Genomic DNA, 19,221 nt, shown 5'->3' with positions numbered 1-19,221 from the left:
CACCAGTTTGCATTTCCACCAACAGTGCACAAGGGTTATTTTTTCCTACCTCCTCACCAATTTCTTGTGTTTTGATTTTAGTCATTCTGGAAAAGTGTGAGGTGGTATCTCATTGTGGTTTTAATTTGCATTTCCTTGATGATCAGTGATTTGAGCATCTTTTCATATGTTTATTGGCCATCTTTATGTCTTCTTTGGAGAAATGTCTGTTCATGTCTTCTGCCCATTTTTTAATTAGATCATTTGGTTTTGAGGTATTGAGTTGTATCAGTTCTTTATATATTTTAGATACTAACCCTTTTACAAAGATGTAATTTGCAAATATCTTCTTTCATTCAGTAAATTGTATTTTAGTTTTGTTGATTGTTTCCTTTGCTGTGTAGAAGCTTTTTGTTTTGATGTAGTCCCAATAGTTTATTTTTGTTTTTGTTTCCCTTACCTCAGGAGACATATCTAGTAAGAAGTTGCTATGGCCAATGTCAGAGAAATTACTTCCTATGCTCTCTTCCAGGATTTTTACGGTTTCAGGTCTCCCATTAAGTCTTTACTCCATTTTGAACTTATTCTTGTGTATGGTGTAAGAAAATTGTCCAGTTTCATTCTTTTGCATGTGGCTGTTCAGTTTTCCCAACACCATTTGTTGAAGAGACTGTCTTTTTCCGATTGCATATTCTTTCCTACTTTGGTCAAAGATTAACTGACCATTTAATTGTGGATTTATTTTGGGTTTTCTATTCTGTTCCATTGATCTATGTGTCTATTTTTGTGCCAGTACCATATTGTTTTGATTACTACAGGTTGGTCATATAATTTGAAGTCTGGAATTGTGATACCTCCATTTTGTTTTTCTTTTTCAAGATTGCTTTAGCTATTTGGGGTCTTTTGTGGTGCCATACATATTTAGAATTGTTCTAACTCTGAGAAATGCTGGTGGTATTTTGATAGGGATTGCATTAAATGTACAGATTGCTTTGGGTAGTATAGCCATTTAAACAATATTTGTTCTTCCAATTCATGAGCATGGAATGTCTTTCCATTTATTTGTGTTGTGTTCACTTTCTTTCATCAGTGTATAAAATACTATAAAAGTTTTCAGAGTACAGGTCTTTCACTTCTTTGGTTGTTTATTCTTAAGTACTTTATTATTTTTGGTGCAATTGCAAGTGGAATTGTTTTCTTAATTTCTCTTTCTGCTTCTTCATTATTAGTATATAGAAATGCAACAGATTTCTATACATTGATTTTGTATCCTGTGGCTTTATTGATTTGTCAGTTCTAGTACTTTTTTGGTGGAGTCTTTAGCATTTTCTAGATGTAGTATCATGTTATCTGCAAATGGTGAAAAGTTTATTGCTTCCTTACCAATTTGAATGCCTTTTATTTCTTTCTGTTGTATGATTGGTGTGGCTAGGACTTCAGTACTATGTTGAGAAGTGAAGAGAGTGGGCATCCTTGTCTTGTTCCTGACCTTAGGGGAAACACTCTCAGTTTTTCCTTATGGAGTATGATGTTTGCTGTGGGTTTTTCATAGATGGTCTTCATTATGTTGAGTAATGTTCCCTCTAAACCTACTTTGTTGAGGGTTTTTATCAAGAATGAATATTGGGGGCACCTGGGTGGCTCAGTCAATTAAACGTCTAACCTCGGCTCAGGTCATGATCTCACGGTTTGTGAGTTCGAGCCCCACGTTGGACTCTGTGCTGACAGCCCAGAGCCTGGTGCCTGCTTCAGATTCTGTACCTCCCTCTCTCTTCCCCTCCCCCACTCGAGCGTGCACACCCTCTCTCAAAAATAAACATTAAATTTTTTTTAAAAGAATGGATGTTGTACTTTGTCAAATGTTTTTCTTCTGCATCTATTGAAGTGATCAGATGTTTTTTATCCTGTTTCCTGTTACTGTAATGTACCACGTTGATTGATTTGCAAATATTGATCCACCCTTGCATCCCGGAAATAAATCCACTTGACTGTGGTGAATGATTCTTTTAATGTATTTTTGGATTCATTTTGCTAGTATTTTGTTGAGGAGTTTTGCATCTATGTTCAACAGAGACATTGGCCTGTAGTTCTGTTTTTTTTTTGTGGTGTCTTTATCTGGTTTTGGTACCAGGGTAATGCTGGCCTCATAGAATGAATTTGTAAGTTTTCCTTCCTCTTCAATTTTTTTGGAATAGTTTAAGAATAGATATTAGCTCTTCTTTAAATGTTTGGTAGAATTCGCCTATGAAGCCATTATGGTCCTGCACTTTTGTTTGTTGGGAGCTTTTTGATTACCAATTCAATTTCCTTGCTAATAATCAGTCTGTTCATATCTTCTATATCTTCCTCCTTCATTTTTGGTAAGTTATATGTTTCTGGGAATTTATTCATTTCTTCTAGGTTGTCCAAATTGTTGACATATAGTTTTTCATTATATTCTCTTATAATTGTTTGTATTCCTGTGGTGTTGGTTGTTATTTCTCCTCTCTCATTTGTGATTTTGTTTATTTGAGTCCTTTCCCCCTTCTTTTTGAGGAGTCTGGCTAGGGGGTTATCAGTTTTGTTGACTAGAATGTGTATTTTCTTGGTAGAGATTCCTATAATCTGAATTGTTGAGACAAAGAGTAGGCTCATCACTTTCTTTCTTTATATGACTTTTTCCTGGTTATAAAAGTAATACATGTTCTTTGTCAAAAATATGGAAAAACAGAAAAATCTAAAGAACACAATAAAACCACCCATAGTCCCACCATCCAGAGACAATTTGTTTAACATGGGTATGTTTCTTTCCAGTTACATATGTAATTATTATTGTTGTTATTTTTAATGGCAAAAATAATCCTGTTAAGCTTTCATTTTATTCACTGTCAGTTATTCCATGCACTGTGATTCTGCTATTGTGGCATTTTCTGATTTTAAGTGATGTTGCTATAGACCTCTTTGAGGCTGGTGCTTTCTGGGATGGGAAGGATGTGGTCAGGCCAGGAGGAGGTATTCAGGGAGCAAAGAAACCCCCAAGAGCCTCTTCTCTGCTAGTCTCCCATTTGACCTCCCACTCTGCCCACAGAATCTCTGGAGCTGATAGCCACAGCAGCAGAGCACTCTAACGCTGCCATCCGCAAAATGGTGAGTGGCCCTTCTAGCCCCTGTCCTTCCTTGGCCACCCACCTGTGGTGTCTCTGTCCGGAGGACTTGTGACTTGTGGACATGTAAGGGAAGGCCAGCACTCCAACCCTGCCTTTTGCTTACTGTCTCCTGCCAGGAGCGAATGCACAAGCTGCTGAAGGTATATGAGCTGCTAGGGGGTGAGGAAGATATTGTCAGCCCCACCAAAGAGCTCATAAAAGAAGGCCATATCCTTAAGCTGTCGGCAAAGAACGGGACCACTCAAGACCGATACCTCATACTAGTAAGTGCCAGGTGTGGGCTTGCACACATTGACTTGGTACTCACTCAAGTCTGTACTTCCTGGAGCCATTCTGTCCTCTATTTTTCATTGTATCTTCACTATCTACCCTTGGAATTTTTTACAGGTGATGTAACTAAGACTTAGAAGTGACTTGCCCAAGGTCACCCAACTAGGAAGTGACTCCCATGCTTAGGCTCTTTCCTTGTGACCCTTGTGCCCAATCTGGGCTGTGCTTTCTCCATCTATTGCTTTGAGTCCCCAGCAATAAAGCTTCAGGAGTCCTATAAGGGTAGGGAGCTGGGCCACACCTCTCCTGGGTCCCCCACACTTACATCCCAAAACTTTTCCTTCCTAGTTCAATGACCGCCTCCTTTACTGCGTGCCCAGGCTGCGGCTCCTTGGCCAGAAGTTTAGCGTGCGGGCACGCATTGATGTAGATGGCATGGAGGTGAGCACCAGGAGGTGGGAGATGGTGACCTGGAGTGGGGCCTTGGTGCTGGGAGGAATGAAGTCATTCTGACTTTGACCCTGAGTCTTTGTGAGCATATGTGCTTAGTACTTGTGAGTACTAAGCTCCACTAAGGCCCTGTGGAGCTTAGTACTCACAAAGCCTCTTTCTCCCTCCATTCAGCTAAAGGAAAGCTCCAACCTCAATCTGCCTCGGACCTTCCTGGTGTCAGGAAAGCAGCGCTCCCTGGAGCTCCAGGCTAGGTACTTGCCCTTACCTATACCTTCCCTCCAGCCCCCTCTTTCCCTTCAGATATGAAGCAATGTACCCTAATGCCAGGCTACCCACCTCCCAACTCCAACCAAGGAAGAGACTGTTTCAGAGGAAGGATGGGCACCTTTCCCCCAAGATGCAGGCTTGCTTTTTTGGTGGGTTTTGTTAGAGGAGAGGGAACAATGAGATATTAATCCAAATAGGAATAATAACAACACAGTTTATTATAGATTCAGATATTTAAGAGAAATAACAACCAAATGCAATGCTTGGTCCATGGTAGGAGCCTAATTTGAGAAAAACCCTAAAAAACATTTGCAAGACAATAGGGAAAATCTTTTTTTTTTTTTTCAACGTTTATTTATTTTTGGGACAGAGAGAGACAGAGCATGAACGGGGGAGGGGCAGAGAGAGAGGGAGACACAGAATCGGAAACAGGCTCCAGGCTCTGAGCCATCAGCCCAGAGCCCGACGCGGGGCTCAAACTCACGGACCGCGAGATCGTGACCTGGCTGAAGTCGGACGCTTAACCGACTGCGCCACCCAGGTGCCCCAGGGAAAATCTAAATGTAAACTGAACAATAGCTGTTGAGTAATTATTACTTTTTCAGGTGTGATAATGGTATAGTGGTTATATAGGAGAATGGCCTTGATTTTTGGTGATGCATGCTGAGGATTTAGTATCATGATATCTATAATTTATTTTTAAATGATTTGTCAACCCCAAATACATACATATATGCATATACACACATATACACATACATATATAACTATATGTGAATATATATATATGAAGTAAATATAGCAAAAGATTTTCTAAATTTGCATTTATATAGTAGGCATACATTTAGTGAACTTGTGCTATCCTTTTTTGTATGCTTGAAATTTTCTAAAATAAAACTTTTTAAAATAACATTTAAAAATAATGCCCAGCCATTTAACAAAGGGGATTTCATATCCGTCCTCTACTTGATTATAATAATAGCTCACATTTAGTGAAGACTTGCTCTTATGCTATGCAGTGTTTTAATTTTAACTTAGACAATTTATGTTTAAATTGACTAGCTGAATCCTTAAAACAACCTTAAAGTAGCTACTGTGGCCATCAACCCCATTTCACAGATGAGCAAACCGAGGCACAGAAGAGTTATGTACCTTTCCCAAGATCTCATAGCTACAAAGGAACAGAGCTGGAAATAGAGTTCATGCTGCCTTCTGAGGGCCCAAGTGATAGACTATCGAGGTCAAGGTCAGGGCCAGAGAATGGATGCATATGGATAGAAGACCTGTTTCTGACAGGCTGCAAGGAAGTGAGAAATGAGAGTCAGAACCCTTATTGCTGGGACTGCATGGAGTCAGGAAAGAGAGATGAGTATGGCTAGAGGGCATCCTCCTGGAAGATGAGACATGGGTGTTGGCTTTGAAGCTCTGGGAGACTGAGAGAGCATCCAGAAGCCTGAGGCCAGGAAGCTGGCCAATCATTGGTAGGAACTAAGCCAATCATTGGTACAACCAGCAGAGGGCTCAGCATAGCCTGAGTGACAAGCCACATGACTCAGACATTTCTTCTGCTGGGAGGTTGGGAGGGAGGTTGCTGCAGAGATGCTGGGGCCAGAAAGGAGCACTAAGCAGTGTAGAGTTTCCTAGGTGGCAAAAGGCAGGCATGGAGGGTTTGCTTTGTAATTGCTTGTACTACCCCTAAAGAATTTTTTTTTTTTTTTAATGAGGGACGCTTGGATGGCTCAGTCAGTTAAGCGTCTGACTCTTGGTTTTAGCTGAGGTCATGAACTCAGTTTCGTGAGTTCAATCCCCACATTGGGCTCTGTGCTGGCAGTGTGGAGCCTGCTTGGGATTCTCTCTCTGCCCCTCCCCAGCTTGCATTCTCTATCTCTCTCAAAATAAAAATGAACTTAAAAAAATTTTTAATGAAAATTTCAAATATCCAGAAAAGTAGAAATACAACAAACACCCATATGCCTACCATTTAGACAACTGGCGCTCAACCATGAAAACACAGGAGTCAGATGGGGAGCTTTTAAAAAATACTTATGCCTGAGGGGTGCTTTGCTGACTTAATAAAGCATGTGACTTTTGATCTTGGGGTTATAGGTTTGACCCTCACATTGGATGTAGAGATTACTTAAAAATAACATCTTAAAAAAAATACTGATGTCTGAGACCCACCCTCAAGTCTGATTTAATTTGGGGGTAGCCCCTGAACATGAGAAGTTTTAAAAGCTCCCTTGGTGGTTTAATGAGTGCACCTGGGTTTGGAACCACTGACTTAAGAGTCAACAACTATTGACATTTTGCCATATAAATCCTTTGCTGAACCATTTTAAAGTAAATTACAGACATGATATACTTCACCACAGGCCTTTCCTCTATTTGCATGTATGTGTGTATGTGTATGTGTACACACACAAACACACAATGCTTTCTTTCTATATTTTATTATGAAAATATTCCAAAATACAGAAAAGTTTAAAGAATTATACAGTGAACAACTGTAAACCCACCATATAGATTCTACAAGTGTTAACATTGTGCTACATATATTTTATCACTAATCTATCCTCTTTATTTTTAATTTTTTTAAGCTTTATTTATTTTTGAGAGAGAGAGAGACAGACAGAGTATGAACGGGGGAGGAACAGAGAGAGAGACACACACACACAGAATCCGAAGCAGGCTCCAGGCTCTGAGCTGTCAGCACAGAGCCCGACATGGGGCTCGAACCCATGAACTGCGAGATCATGACCTGAGCCAAAGTCAGATGCTTAACCCACTGAGCCACCCAGGTGCCCCACTAATCTATCCTCTTATCCATCCACCAATCCATCTGATTTTTTTTTACATGCATTTCAAATGAAGTTACAGACATCACTACACCTCACCCCTGAAAACTTTGGTGTGCATATTATTTTTTTTATGTTCATTTTTGAGAGAGAGACAGAGCATGAGCGGGTGGGGGGAGGAGGGTTGCAGAGAGAGGGAGAGACAGAATCCGAAGCAGGGTCCAGGCTCTGAGCTATCAGCACAGAGCCTGACATGGGGCTCGAACTCATGAACTGTGAGATCATGACCTGAGCTGAAGTCAGACACTTAACCGACTGAGCCACCCAGGCCCGCCTGGCATGCATATTATTAACTAGAGTCCAATATTTGTTTAATGTCCTTTCCTTCTCTTGAGGACAGATTTTCATACAGTGAAATGCACAGGTCTTAAGTGCATGCCATCAGTGTGTTGTGACAAATGTAAACACTCATGTCATGTTTTTAAATAAACATGGAATGCTATGTGTATTTTACATATGTTGTTTTCACTTAACATATTATAAACAGCTTTCTACACCACTTATGTTGTCTGACAGTAATGATGTACCATCATTTATTTTATCTGATCCCCTGTTGTTGGACACTTAGGCTGCTTCCAATTTTTCACAATAAATAGCATTGCAATAGACATTCTTGTAGCTAAATATTAACTCATATCCTTAATTTTTCATGAAGTGGTTTTAAAGATGTAGCCAGACTTTCATATTAGAAAAGTACTTTTGATGTCTGGAGTGTACATGTGGAAGGGGATTAGAAGACGCCAGGCAGGACACAGCCAAGAAACCAGGTCCTATGCCTAGTGAGCAGTTTGTGGGACTGCACCACAGCAGCAGCCTTGGAGTCTATAGGACAGACAGGAAAAGTGGGAATGGAAGGTGAAAGAAAGGGGTAACTCACACTGATTGAGCAGCTAGTGGACCAAGGATTGTGCTGGGCACTTTACATGTCACCTCAGTTACTGCTGAGAACCCAGACTGATAATTATCTCCACATAAAATGGAAAAGAAAATGGATTACAGAAAAACAAATTGCCTTCCTTTCTCACACTTGTCATTCCAGCAACAGGGAGCTATTTATGCTTTCTTATGTGTTCCATACTGTTACACACACCTCACCCTTAATCCTCTGAGGCCCAGCACCTCCTTGAAGAAACCTTCCTTAACAGCCCCCACCCAAATTGCAGGCTGGGACAGGTCTCTTCTTCTGGGCTTCTCAGCCCTATTTTCACTCTGTCACAGTACTGATCCCCCTGTACCGTCCCTATCTCCCCTCCTAGACCATGAGCTCCTTGAGGGTATGGTCCTCTCTAAGCCCCAGGTTCCTAGCACAGAGTCTGGAAAGTATTAGTAACTGCTGAACAAATAAACTCAGGCTATATGACTCGCCTAAGGTCACACAAAAAGTTAAGGACCAGAGGTTCAAACCCAAGTCTGCCTGACGCCAAAATAACTTGCTTGTTACCACTCCAGTTGGTTTTGGTTGGCCTGCCTAACCCAGCATTTTTCTTTTCTCCCCCCAAGGACTGAGGAGGAGAAGAAAGACTGGGTCCAGGTAACATCCAAGAAAGCTTTGTGGTAGGGGGCTGGAGGAATATTAATAGGTCTCTTTGGGGTTGGAGGATTCTCCCCTAAAACTCATGTCAGACCAGAATGGGCCTAGACACCTGCTTTCCAACAAATTTTACCATCCCAGTTTTACAGATAGGCAAACCGAGGTCCAAAGGTTAAATGTAAACTCACAAATTCTTCCTTTAGAAAGCTGGCTCCACTGAGGGTATAACCCCAAGGAGTTAAGCCCTGTAAAATCTTAAGCCAAGACAGTGGCCGGGAAGACCTTCTGAGGTTTTTCAACCACTGATCGCCTCCCCCATTTCATAAATATAAGAACAGAGACTTGGATTTGGGTTGAGGCTTGCTCAAGGTCATGTGCCTAGCAAGGGGTAGAGGTAGACCTAGAAGCCAACTTTTCTGATTCCAGGCTGTCATAGGAAGGTGAGGGTGGAAATGCGTGGGTTGTGAGGTGACCTGACCTCTTATTTTTTACAACCTCCTTCACAGGCCATCAACTCCACTCTTTTGAAGCATGAACAGACGCTGGAGACCTTCAAACTGTTGAACTCAACAAACAGGGAAGATGAAGACACACCCCCTAACTCTCCAGTAAGAGTCCCCACCCCTTCCCCTGCACTGGGACCCCTTCCAGGCCTCCAAGTTCCCACTTTATCTTGAAATGATCCTTGCCCCTTCCCAGAGAGTAAAGACCAGAGAGGCAGTACATGACCTCGGAAGTACAATCTTCTGTTGGTATGGCCACAGAGAAATCGTTGGGAAAACCTAGGCCCAGAAAGTAAAAATGACTTGTCTTCAGTAGCACAGTAAGGTAGGGGCAAAGCAAGGATTCATAGGCAGGTCTTCTGAATGTATCTGCTGCCTCCAATGATGATCCAAGCCTTGGGGCAGTGGGCAGGGGCTGGCTGGACTGGGCTGGGGAGTAGTCATGTCTGACCTGGGACCTGGCCCTCTCTCCAGAACGTGGATCTTGGGAAGCGGGCACCTACACCCATCCGGGAAAAGGAAGTCACCATGTGCATGCGCTGCCAGGAGCCCTTCAATTCCATCACCAAACGCAGGCACCACTGCAAGGCCTGCGGGCATGTGAGTTTTGGCAGACAGGGGCAGAGCTAGGGAGGGGACAGGCTGACAGTCCAAAGGCCCACTTCTGAGTGGGTTACCTTCCAAGTTAGGGGAGGCTATGAGTCCACTGTGGGAGTTGGTACACTGAAGGGAAAGACCTGCGGGAACCAGGCTGTTTTTGCCCACTTGCCACCCCAGGTGGTTTGTGGGAAGTGCTCCGAGTTCCGGGCCCGTCTCATCTATGACAACAACCGCTCCAACCGTGTGTGCACTGACTGCTACGTGGCCTTGCATGGGGTTCCTGGGAGCAGCCCAGCCTGCAGCCAGCATACACCCCAGCGCCGGAGGTCCATCCTGGAGGTAAGAGCCAGGTCCCTGACTAACACCCCCACACTGGACCACATGGGCTCCAGTCACCCACCCAGTGTGACTGATGCCTAGGCATCTCTGAAATGCCAGGGTGCCTTGTGCATCCACTAAGCAAGTGACACAGACTTGGAGTGAGTAAAATGAGTGCAAGAATGAATGAAAAACTTTTATTTAAGTGCTTTAAATATTTAATCCTCACAGCAACCAATCTATCCATGCTATTACTGTCCATGTGTTGCAAATGAGGAAACTGAGGCCCAGGGAGTTATTTGCCTAAGTTACACAGCCAGTGAGTGGCAGAGCTAGGATGGTTTTTCAATGAACAAATTACCTTTTTTTATTATAAAGTAGAATATGTGCACTGAAGAAAATTAGACAATATAAACAAAATAATAAAAACACCATATTCCTTCTACCCACTGGATTACCATTGTTAATAGTTATGCTGTAACATACACACATTTTTGGTTTTGTTTTTTAACCAAATTGAGGTATTTAACACTTAAAGAATGCTTACTCTATGCTAGGCACTATTCCAAGCACTTTGCATTAACTCAATCCTTACAACATGCCTATATGCTCTCCTTCCAAGTCGATACATTTTCATCTAGAGCTGGGATCCTGAGCCAGACTGCCTTACCCAGCTCCCCAGTCGCCTTCACCACAATGCTAAGTTGCTTCTTGTTAAATGTGAGGAATGAATGTATGATGAAAGACGAAAAAAAAAGGTGAGGTGAAAATGCGTAAATGACTTGAGAAATAAATGAACCAATGGAAGAAGGAATGCCTGACTGGCATTTAGTGCCCCTGCTGAGAGTTGTACACCCCTCCCTCCCTCCCTCCCACCAACTGTTAAAAGGCAGCAGCCATGGTGGGAGTTCAGCAGACAAGGCCTGGCTTTCCATGTCGATTCTAACTCACTGGGGGTGGGGGGCACTGGGCAAAACACTCCTGCCATCTGAGCTTCAGCTTTATCAGTCCCTATGCTGAGGGGGTGTCAAAGCCATGAGGAGCCAGTTCAGGCCTTCTATCAACACTGATGTCCCCCATGTCTCTGGCCACAGAAACAGGCCTCAGTGGCTGCGGAGAACAGCGTCATCTGCAGCTTCCTACACTACATGGAGAAAGGTGGGAAAGGCTGGCACAAGGCATGGTTCGTGGTCCCTGAGAACGAACCCTTGGTGCTGTACATCTATGGAGCCCCTCAGGTGTGCATCCTATTCCTTCAGGTCCTTTCAGCCACCTGGCAAAACCAGGATGCTTCTCTTCCCCTTCAGTCCTTGACCTCTCCTTGGCCTTGGGGGATTGGGTGAGCCTAAGGGAAAATCAGAACCCCTACCCTTGTGAGAAAAAGACCAACTAGAGACAAGGAGCAATTGTGGGCCAACATGTGTAGGGAAAAGTGGGGTGAGTGGCGAGGCTAGCTTCCTGGAGGAAGTCAGAGTGGAGGCTAGGCACTTCTAGGTCCAGTTTGGAATGGGGAAGAACATGCAGATGGAGGCAATAGTCTAGATGAAGGCCTGCAAACATTATCTGGTATATGCTAAAGAGACTAGCCCAACTGGTTTTGGTTGTGGGAGGAAACAGGTATTTGATCCAGCCTGCATGCTAGCCTCAGTTGACATTTTTCTGTTGCTGTCATTGGAGCCATGGAAGGTTCCTGAGCAGGGGAAGGAAAAGAGGGGTTCAGCAGATACAAAACTAGTGAGAAGCCCAGCCCCAAGGTGATCTCAGCTCTGTCCTGTTCCTTAGGATGTGAAAGCCCAGCGCAGCTTGCCCCTCATTGGCTTTGAGGTGGGGCCTCCTGAGGCAGGGGAGCGGCCTGACCGAAGGCACGTCTTCAAGATCACCCAGAGCCACCTGAGCTGGTACTTCAGCCCTGAGACAGAGGAGCTGCAGCGGCGCTGGATGGCAGTGCTTGGTCGGGCAGGCCGTGGGGACACGTTCTGCCCAGGGCCCACACTGTCTGAGGACAAGGAGATGGAGGAGGCACCGGTGGCAGCTTCAGGAGCCACTGCTGAACCCTCTGAAGCTCCCCAGACCCGAGACAAGACCTAGAGGGTTTGGGGGGAACTGGGGCCCCCTCCCCCACACTCTAACTGCCCATGTCCAGTTGGGGGCCCCAGGCCCCTCCCTCCCAGCTCAGTCAATACTTGAACTCCCATCATGGGCACTTTCAATCCCCAGTGCTGGGTCTTGGGTTTTTTAATTCTTTTCACAAAACATGGGCTTTTAAAAAATAATTCCTACAGTGATGTTAATTTTTTTTAAATCCCTGTCTCCAGGGAGGGTGGGAGCTGTTGCTAGACCCCCTTGAATTAGGCCGTTTTTCCCTCATCCCCTCAACACCCTACAGATCCTGCCTCCACCCAATTCCCCCCAAAGCACTGGAGGCAGGAGATCTGGATTCAAGTGCCAACTCTGCCACTGACCCCACGGCCCTGGCCCACCCGTGCCCCCTCAGCTAGTATCTTCACACATATGTTACATGGAGTGGTGACAAGACCCCTCCTGCCTTTCCCATGGCTTACAGCTTCTACCCGGCCCCAAGGCTACCCAGTATTTTATCGTCCAGACCCATGGCAGGGCCACAGGGCAGGACGGGAATGGGGGGAGAACAATGGATACTCTTTGTTTTTTTAAAAAAATACAGTTTATTTCGGGCTTACGGAAACTTTCAGAGTGCTGCTGTGCTCCATTTGTCCAACTGTTTGTTCAAAGTAACAGGCTGCTAGGGTGGGCCCAGAAACCTCTCCCTTGCTGAGCTTTGAGGCCCAGCTCCTACAAGGCTGATTCCAAGGCTATTCACTGGTCAAGCCACAGATTAAACAATAAGGTACTATTTATTGAGGTTGTAAGCCTCATCTCTGGACTTGGATAAGAGTATGGAAAGAGGCTGGGGGAGACAGAAAACAAAGCCCAGGTCCCCCAAACTCACCACCTACCCCAAATCTTAGACTTCCTGAAGGAACCCAGGGCTGGAGGCTGGGCTGCAGGAAGGGAGTGTTCCTGGGAGGTTCCAATTTCTGGGCAGGGGTACAGAATTGTTCTGTGTTATGGGGGTGGGGAAAAGAGGGAGAAGTACCATAGCTATTTTCGTTCACGTCTTCACCTCATCTCGCTTCTGGTCTGCACATTTATCTCACCACTCCTGACCCAGCAGGAGTACTGGTCCTCTCCTTCACAAATCCACCTGGCTATTGTCAACCAGTATTTAGTTTCTCCTCCAGTAACACCCACACCCACTCATCCCTCCCTCCTCATACTGACTGTACCCAAGAATGTGCTAGCAAACCAGGCCTCATCATGCAGCCAGTAACTTAAGGCCCAAGGGAGTGTGATGAACCAGGTCCCACTACCTCAAGAACAAGGACCCTAAAGCTCTTCTTCCACTAGAGGAAACTGGACAGGGGAACTGGGAGAGGGTGGAGATGGGGCAACCAGTCCAGAAGTCCACAACCCTCCCCCAAACCCCTACAAACAAGTGTCAAAACAACTAGCAAGCAAGGGCCCAAACCATTTCCAGCCCTACTCATTTCTTTCTCCGAACAATGGTCCAGCCATCCTCCACTATATCCTCTTCTTTAATAGTCTGGGAGTCTGGACCAGAGGATTCAGGCTGGAGGCAAACCCCATCTGTAGTTTCCCCATCATTCATAGCTGTGACCTGGAGGAGAAATATAGGAGAGAGCTAAATATACCTCCTGGCTGTGGCCACTGGAGACCCAGGCTCTCCCAGCTTTGCCAGGATTGGCTGTGTGACATTAGGAAAGTTCCCTGGCCTCTCTGGATAATACAACCCCACCCCCATCATTTTCCTGTGAAACTAACTGATTTCCCAGAAAACTAAAGACATCACATCTCCCAACCCAAAGGGCACCCCTTCACCTCCATCTCCTCCACGCTGTCCGCGTCATCCTCATCTGTCTCTCTGGCTGTTGTAACTGCAGTGGCTCTGACCTTGCACTTTCTTTGGGTGATGTGGGAGGCCATCTCCTTCAGAGCAGCCCCATCACCCCTCTGGAAGTGGTGGAACATGGTCTGTAGCTGCTGGCTCACCTACCAAGAAAACATTCAATCAGCTTGGATTTTTAAAGAACCTACAATACAACCAGCCCGTGTTTGCAACAAGAGTAGGGAGGGGTTTGGAATTTTCCAGAAAAGAACAGGGCATTCTTCCCCCAGGAGTTCACTAATGAAGGAACCATATATGAAGGGCTCAGGTAAGGGCCTGAATAATGGAAGGAAGGCTTTCTAGCAAGGAAGATACTAGAACTGGGTTTGAAAGATGGGAGAGGTAAAAGGGAAGTCCATCCCAGCAGGAATTGATGGGCAGTAATGCAGGGGTGGAAATATACCTGGCCTGACTTGCCCTTGGGATGGGGGTGAAGAACAAACCTGGATGAGAATGATGTATGGAGAGAAACAAAAGAGAAGGGGCAGTGTTTGGAAAGACCTGAAAGACTAGACTTTTTCCTTTAGGCAAAAGGGAGTCACAGAAGGTTCTTCTTCAGGACTCCAGAAAGTATTGGTTAGAGCCAAGAGTCTTGGCCTAAAAACAGGGAGAAGAAAGACCAGACAGGGAAATGGCAGTTGTGTCCATGATATGCTCACCTGGGGCAGACTCCCATCCTCCACAACGGTATCAAATTCGTTCGTCATGAGCTCCCCGAGGAAGTCTTCCACCTCATCTAGCTCCAAGTCAGCTGAGTAGGAAAGGAAAGACCAGCCAACTGAATCAATCACTCCTGCCCACTACTATTCAATACCTACTTCTTAGGTCCATATCTAATTGGTGGGTAAAGGTCCAAACAGTGAGACTTTTATTCACTGAAGTGCTCTGTACTCCAAGTTTTAACATGATTTAAAACAACCACCAGGGGCACCTGGGTGGCTCAGTTGGTCCAACTTCAGCTCAGGTCATGATATCACGGTCTGTGAGTTTGAGCCCCTCGTTGGGCTCTGTGCTGACAGCTCAGAGCCTAGAGCCTGCTTCGGATTCTGTGTCTCCCTCTCCCTCTGCTCCTCCCCTGCTCATGCTCTATCTCTCTCTGTCTCTTAAAAATAAACGCTAAAAAAAATTTAAAAACAAACACTAAATATAAATACCTAATTTCCAAACTCCTGCGTCCTACCAAACAGCATCCCAACCACACTGACCCTCTTTCATCTGACCTATTTTAACAGGCCTCCTCTCTGTGATCTTAAGCAAGTTACTTGTCTCTGTACCTCTGTCTTCTCATCTACAAAGTGGGGCAAATAGTGGCCTTAGAGGTGTGTTATGAGGAGTCACCTAAATAATGCCTAGCATATGGGAGACCAATAATACATGTTAATTTCCATCACTCAAGGGCTGAAGTTTTCAAAATATAGAGAGCCTTCACAACTGTGGTTCCACTGACAGTGAGGGCCACAGACCAAGGGGATAGTAAGAGGAAATGGATGTTAAGTACTTCCAATGATGAAATCATCACAGCCTTCACATCAACATCCTACTGTGTGATTTTGGCTAATCCCTCCCCTCTAGGCTTCCTTTGGAGCCCATGCTCTTCTTTTTCGGAATTAGAGAACTATTCAAGAGTCTTCCACAAAGCTCCTCACTCTCTCTTTCCTCTGGCAGAGTTCATTCACTCCCTTGACTTTTCCTACCACTCTAATCTAATATCCCCCAAAGCTTTCTCTCTACCTGTTTTACAGATGCCTCAGGCCCTCCATATCCAAAGCCAGACTCATCACCTTACCCTCCAAACCTACTTCTCATCCTCCAGGGTTCCTCTATTCCATGAAAGGCACCTAATCCACCCAGCGACTCAAACCAGAAATCTGCCTCCTTTTCTCTCCCTCTCCACACTCAAATTATCTCCAAGGCCCTAATCCACCCTTTCTTTTCCATTACTATTGCCCCTGCCCTGGCTCAGACCTCATCATTTTCTAGACAGAAATAACCTTCTCATCAGTCTTTCCCTCTCTAGTCCATGCTCCACACTGATTATTTTCTGAACTTTCCAGCCAACAAATCCTATTACTCACCTTAGAAACTTCCCATGAATTTTTATCACCTACTTCAGTGTTTCATATCTTGCTTCTGAGAAGTGACTGTCCTGCTGGTTTTTAAAGAAAGCTACCCATAGAAAGCTAATGGGGAAATAAGGTAAACAAGCTTTTTTTTGTGGTTCTTATCTTTATCCAAGCCTTTATTACATTAATGATTATTGTAACTCCTAAAGAGGAGCTGAAGAAAAGAGCTTTTCTCACATAATTTGACTGGAAAAGCTTTTTCTTCACTGAACATGTAATGGAACTATTCTTCCATAGCATGCATTCTGGCAAACACTGGCCTAACACACAAAACCAAAGGAATGTAGGGTCTTCCACGTCTTATCCTTTCCCTGGGGCCTCCCAACCCCCTTGCTTCATTCTCTACCACTCCTCCCCTTCTTATACCCACAAGTGCACACACACTCTTACTCTAATACTGAGGTCCCTGCCACTTCCCAAATATATAATCTTCTCATACCACAGACTTATTTGTGTGTTGCTCTCTTTGCCTCCCCCACCTAGTTAACTCCGGTTCATCCCTTTAAGACTCAGCCCAATCACTACCTCCCCTAACAATCTCCAAAAAAAGCCTCCTCCTCAGTCTCATGCTACCCAAGCACCCTGAGCTCCTCTTTATTAGAACATCACCCTGTGTATAAATGCCTGTTTACTTAAATGGATCCATTACTAGATGGTAAACTTTCTTGAGAGGACTCTGTCTGATGTCATCTCCAAGATGAAAAACCTGAATAAAGAATTTTGTAAAAATCCTAATGTGCAAAAGGCCCTCTACAGAGTCCCTTATTTTTACATGACCTTCAATTCAAGACCCATCAAAGGTAGATCTTTGCTGTCCAAATAACCAAATATACCTACTGAGCACTTAAAATGTGGGTAGGTCAAGTTGAGATGTGCTAAAAGTGTAAAATACCTACCAGATTTTGAAAACTTAATACTAAAAGGGGATGTAAAATACCTCATTAATAATGTTTTATACTGATGACACGTTGAAATATTTCGGATACATAGAATTCAGTAACATTAACTTCATCTGCTTCTTTTCCCTTTGTTACAGTGGCTGCCGGAAAATCTTAAATGACATGTGATTCACACTGTATTTTTATTGGATACCGCTGGGGTGGATACTTTTATACCCATTTTAGGAATTAGGAAACTGAGTCTCAAGTAAAACAACTTGTCCAGAGTGATACCACGGGTCAACGGCACAGCCCGTAAGGCATCTCAACTCAAGATTCTGTCTCCAAAGCCTGTATTCAATCCACCTCGACCTTTGGTACCATCCCACAACTGTTCAAGAGGAAGTGATGCGGCCTCTCCAGGACCCGCCTCCTCCCCCCCACGCCCCCCACAAACAGGTCGCAGCTGCTCACATTCACTCACCGTTGCGGAAGAAGTACTCCTCCACTGCACCCCCCAGCCACTCGGCCTTCTCCTGGCTGTGCACGCCCCCGAAGCCATTCTCCACGGCGATCTGCGAACACAGGCCCAAGCCCACTATGTCAAACTGGAAGCCGGCCTGGGGTGGCGTAGGGCTGGCCGCTTATGCGGCCCAGTGGAGCCTCAGGCGCACTGTCCAGCGAACTCTTGTTCTGCCCCAGACCCTAAACTTTATCCCAGCCACGGCCCCACTCACCTGCAAAGCCGGCCAGGCCTCCAGCGCCGCGCGGACGCCAGCCCCGAAAAGTGCTCGAGAATCTTCCCCCGTTGCGGCCATCATCAGGCTTCAGACCACGTGATACCCAGAAGGCCCAATCGCTGCGCAGTAGGGCCCAGGCCGAAGGAGCTGAAAGCCGAGTCGGAGAACGCAGATTTGCCTTTCGCTGACTTGGCAGCAAGACCAGAGCAATAGAAAAGGCTTTCAGAACAATGGATGACACCACTGCAGTTACTCATATGTAATAAATCATAGGAAGCCAGGAGTGGAGGACGAGAAGGGCCATGGGTTCTTGAAAGACGTGGGGAACTTTTTAAAGATACGGATTACAGGCCTTGGTACAGAGGAATCAACCTCAGAGAGCATAGCCTTGAAATCTGTGTAAAACAAAACAAAACAAAAAAACACTCAACAACAGCAGAATATGCATTTTTCAGAAGTGCACATGGAACATTCTCGAGGACACACCATATGCTAAGTCATAAAGCAGGCCTCAATAGACTTAAAAGGATTGAAATCATGCAAAGTTTGTCCTCCCACCACAATGGAGTGAAATTAGAAATAAGTAACGAAGAAATTTGTGAAATTCACAAATAGGTGGAGATTAACACACTTCTAAATAACAAATGGGTCAAAGAAAAAAATTATGAGGGAAATTAGAAAACATCTTGAAATGAATGAAAACAAGAACACAGCACACCAAAATTTATTAAATGCAGCTAAAGCAATGCTTAAGGGAAATTTTATAGCTATAGACACCAATATTATAAAAGAAGGATCTAGAGGCCTGGGTGACTCAGTCAGTTAAGCAAGCAGCTCTTGATTTTGATTCAGGTCATGATCTCATGGTTCATGAGTTCAAGAGCCCCACATCAGGCTCTGCACTGAAAGCATGGAGACTGCTTGGGATTCTCTCTCTCCCTCCCTCTCTCTCCCCCTCCCCTGGGCTCACTTTCTCTCTCTCTCTCTCTCTCTCTCTCTCTCTCTCTCTCTCTCTCAAAATTAATAAGTAAACTTTAAAAAAAGATCTCAATGGGGCACCTGGGTGGCTCAGTTGGTTAAGTGTCCAACTCCTGATTTCAGCTGAGATAATGATCTACAGTTAGTGGGATCCAGCCGCACATCGGGCTCTGTGCTGCTGGCGCGGAGACTGCTTGAGATTCTCTCTCTCTCCCCCCCTCTGGCTGCCCATCCCCTGCTCATGCTCTCTCTCTCTCTCTCTCTCTCTCAAAATAAATAAATAAAACTTTAAAAAATTCAAGTTAATAACCTAACTTTTCATCTTAGGAAACTGGAAAAAGAAGTAATCCCAAAGCAAGCAGAAGGAAGGAAATAACAAAGACTGGACAGAAGACACATGGAATCGAAAATAGAAAAACAATAGAGAAAATCAGTGAAACAAAAGTCAGTCATTTGAAAAGATCAACAAAATTGACAAATGTTTAGGTAGATTGACTAAAGAGAGACAGCTGACAGCTGACAGCTTGGAGCCTGGAGCCTGCTTTGGATTCTGTGTCTCCCTCTCTCTCTGCTCCTCCTCCACTTGCACTCTGTC

The 19,221-nt window shown here is 44.7% G+C and overlaps 2 protein-coding genes across 2 annotated transcripts in view; one reads left to right on the top strand and one right to left on the bottom strand.

Annotated features, from left to right (window-relative positions):
- The window catches only part of FGD1 (FYVE, RhoGEF and PH domain containing 1), a 41,455-nt gene extending 29,266 nt beyond the window's left edge, over positions 1-12,189 (top strand). Inside the window, exons 9-18 of the mRNA XM_030305611.1 lie at positions 3,047-3,105; positions 3,242-3,388; positions 3,744-3,836; positions 4,020-4,099; positions 8,471-8,501; positions 9,008-9,109; positions 9,479-9,604; positions 9,782-9,943; positions 11,017-11,160; positions 11,705-12,189. Coding sequence (XP_030161471.1) covers positions 3,047-3,105; positions 3,242-3,388; positions 3,744-3,836; positions 4,020-4,099; positions 8,471-8,501; positions 9,008-9,109; positions 9,479-9,604; positions 9,782-9,943; positions 11,017-11,160; positions 11,705-12,010 — 1,250 coding nt within the window. The 3' untranslated portion in view covers positions 12,011-12,189. The remainder of the gene's footprint in view (positions 1-3,046; positions 3,106-3,241; positions 3,389-3,743; positions 3,837-4,019; positions 4,100-8,470; positions 8,502-9,007; positions 9,110-9,478; positions 9,605-9,781; positions 9,944-11,016; positions 11,161-11,704) is intronic.
- A 397-nt stretch (positions 12,190-12,586) lies between these two features.
- TSR2 (TSR2 ribosome maturation factor) lies at positions 12,587-17,729 on the bottom strand. The gene is made up of 5 exons (XM_030305612.1): positions 17,646-17,729; positions 17,393-17,483; positions 14,567-14,658; positions 13,841-14,011; positions 12,587-13,619 (listed from the first exon to the last, which is right to left on the bottom strand). Exons 1-5 carry the CDS (start codon positions 17,727-17,729, stop codon positions 13,485-13,487), a joined length of 573 nt encoding a protein of 190 aa, XP_030161472.1. The 3' UTR covers positions 12,587-13,484.
- Between the last annotated feature and the right edge of the window lie 1,492 nt (positions 17,730-19,221).

Source organism: Lynx canadensis, chromosome X (genome assembly GCF_007474595.2).
Source record: "Lynx canadensis isolate LIC74 chromosome X, mLynCan4.pri.v2, whole genome shotgun sequence".
Lineage (NCBI taxonomy): Eukaryota > Metazoa > Chordata > Mammalia > Carnivora > Felidae > Lynx > Lynx canadensis.
Note: the sequence above shows the minus strand (reverse complement) of the source record. Positions and strands in the feature narration are given on the sequence as shown.

Bases quoted from the DNA above. Each gene is read 5' to 3' on its own strand.
- TSR2 (XM_030305612.1), bottom strand. From the start codon at position 17,729: ATGATGGCCGCAACGGGGGAAGATTCTCGAGCACTTTTCGGGGCTGGC. The intron at 14,012-14,566 runs GTGAGCATATCA...TTTTCTTGGTAG, and splicing joins AGGATGGGAGTCTGCCCCAG to GTGAGCCAGCAGCTACAGAC. The intron at 13,620-13,840 runs GTGAAGGGGTGC...TTTCTCCTCCAG, and splicing joins ACAGCGTGGAGGAGATGGAG to GTCACAGCTATGAATGATGG.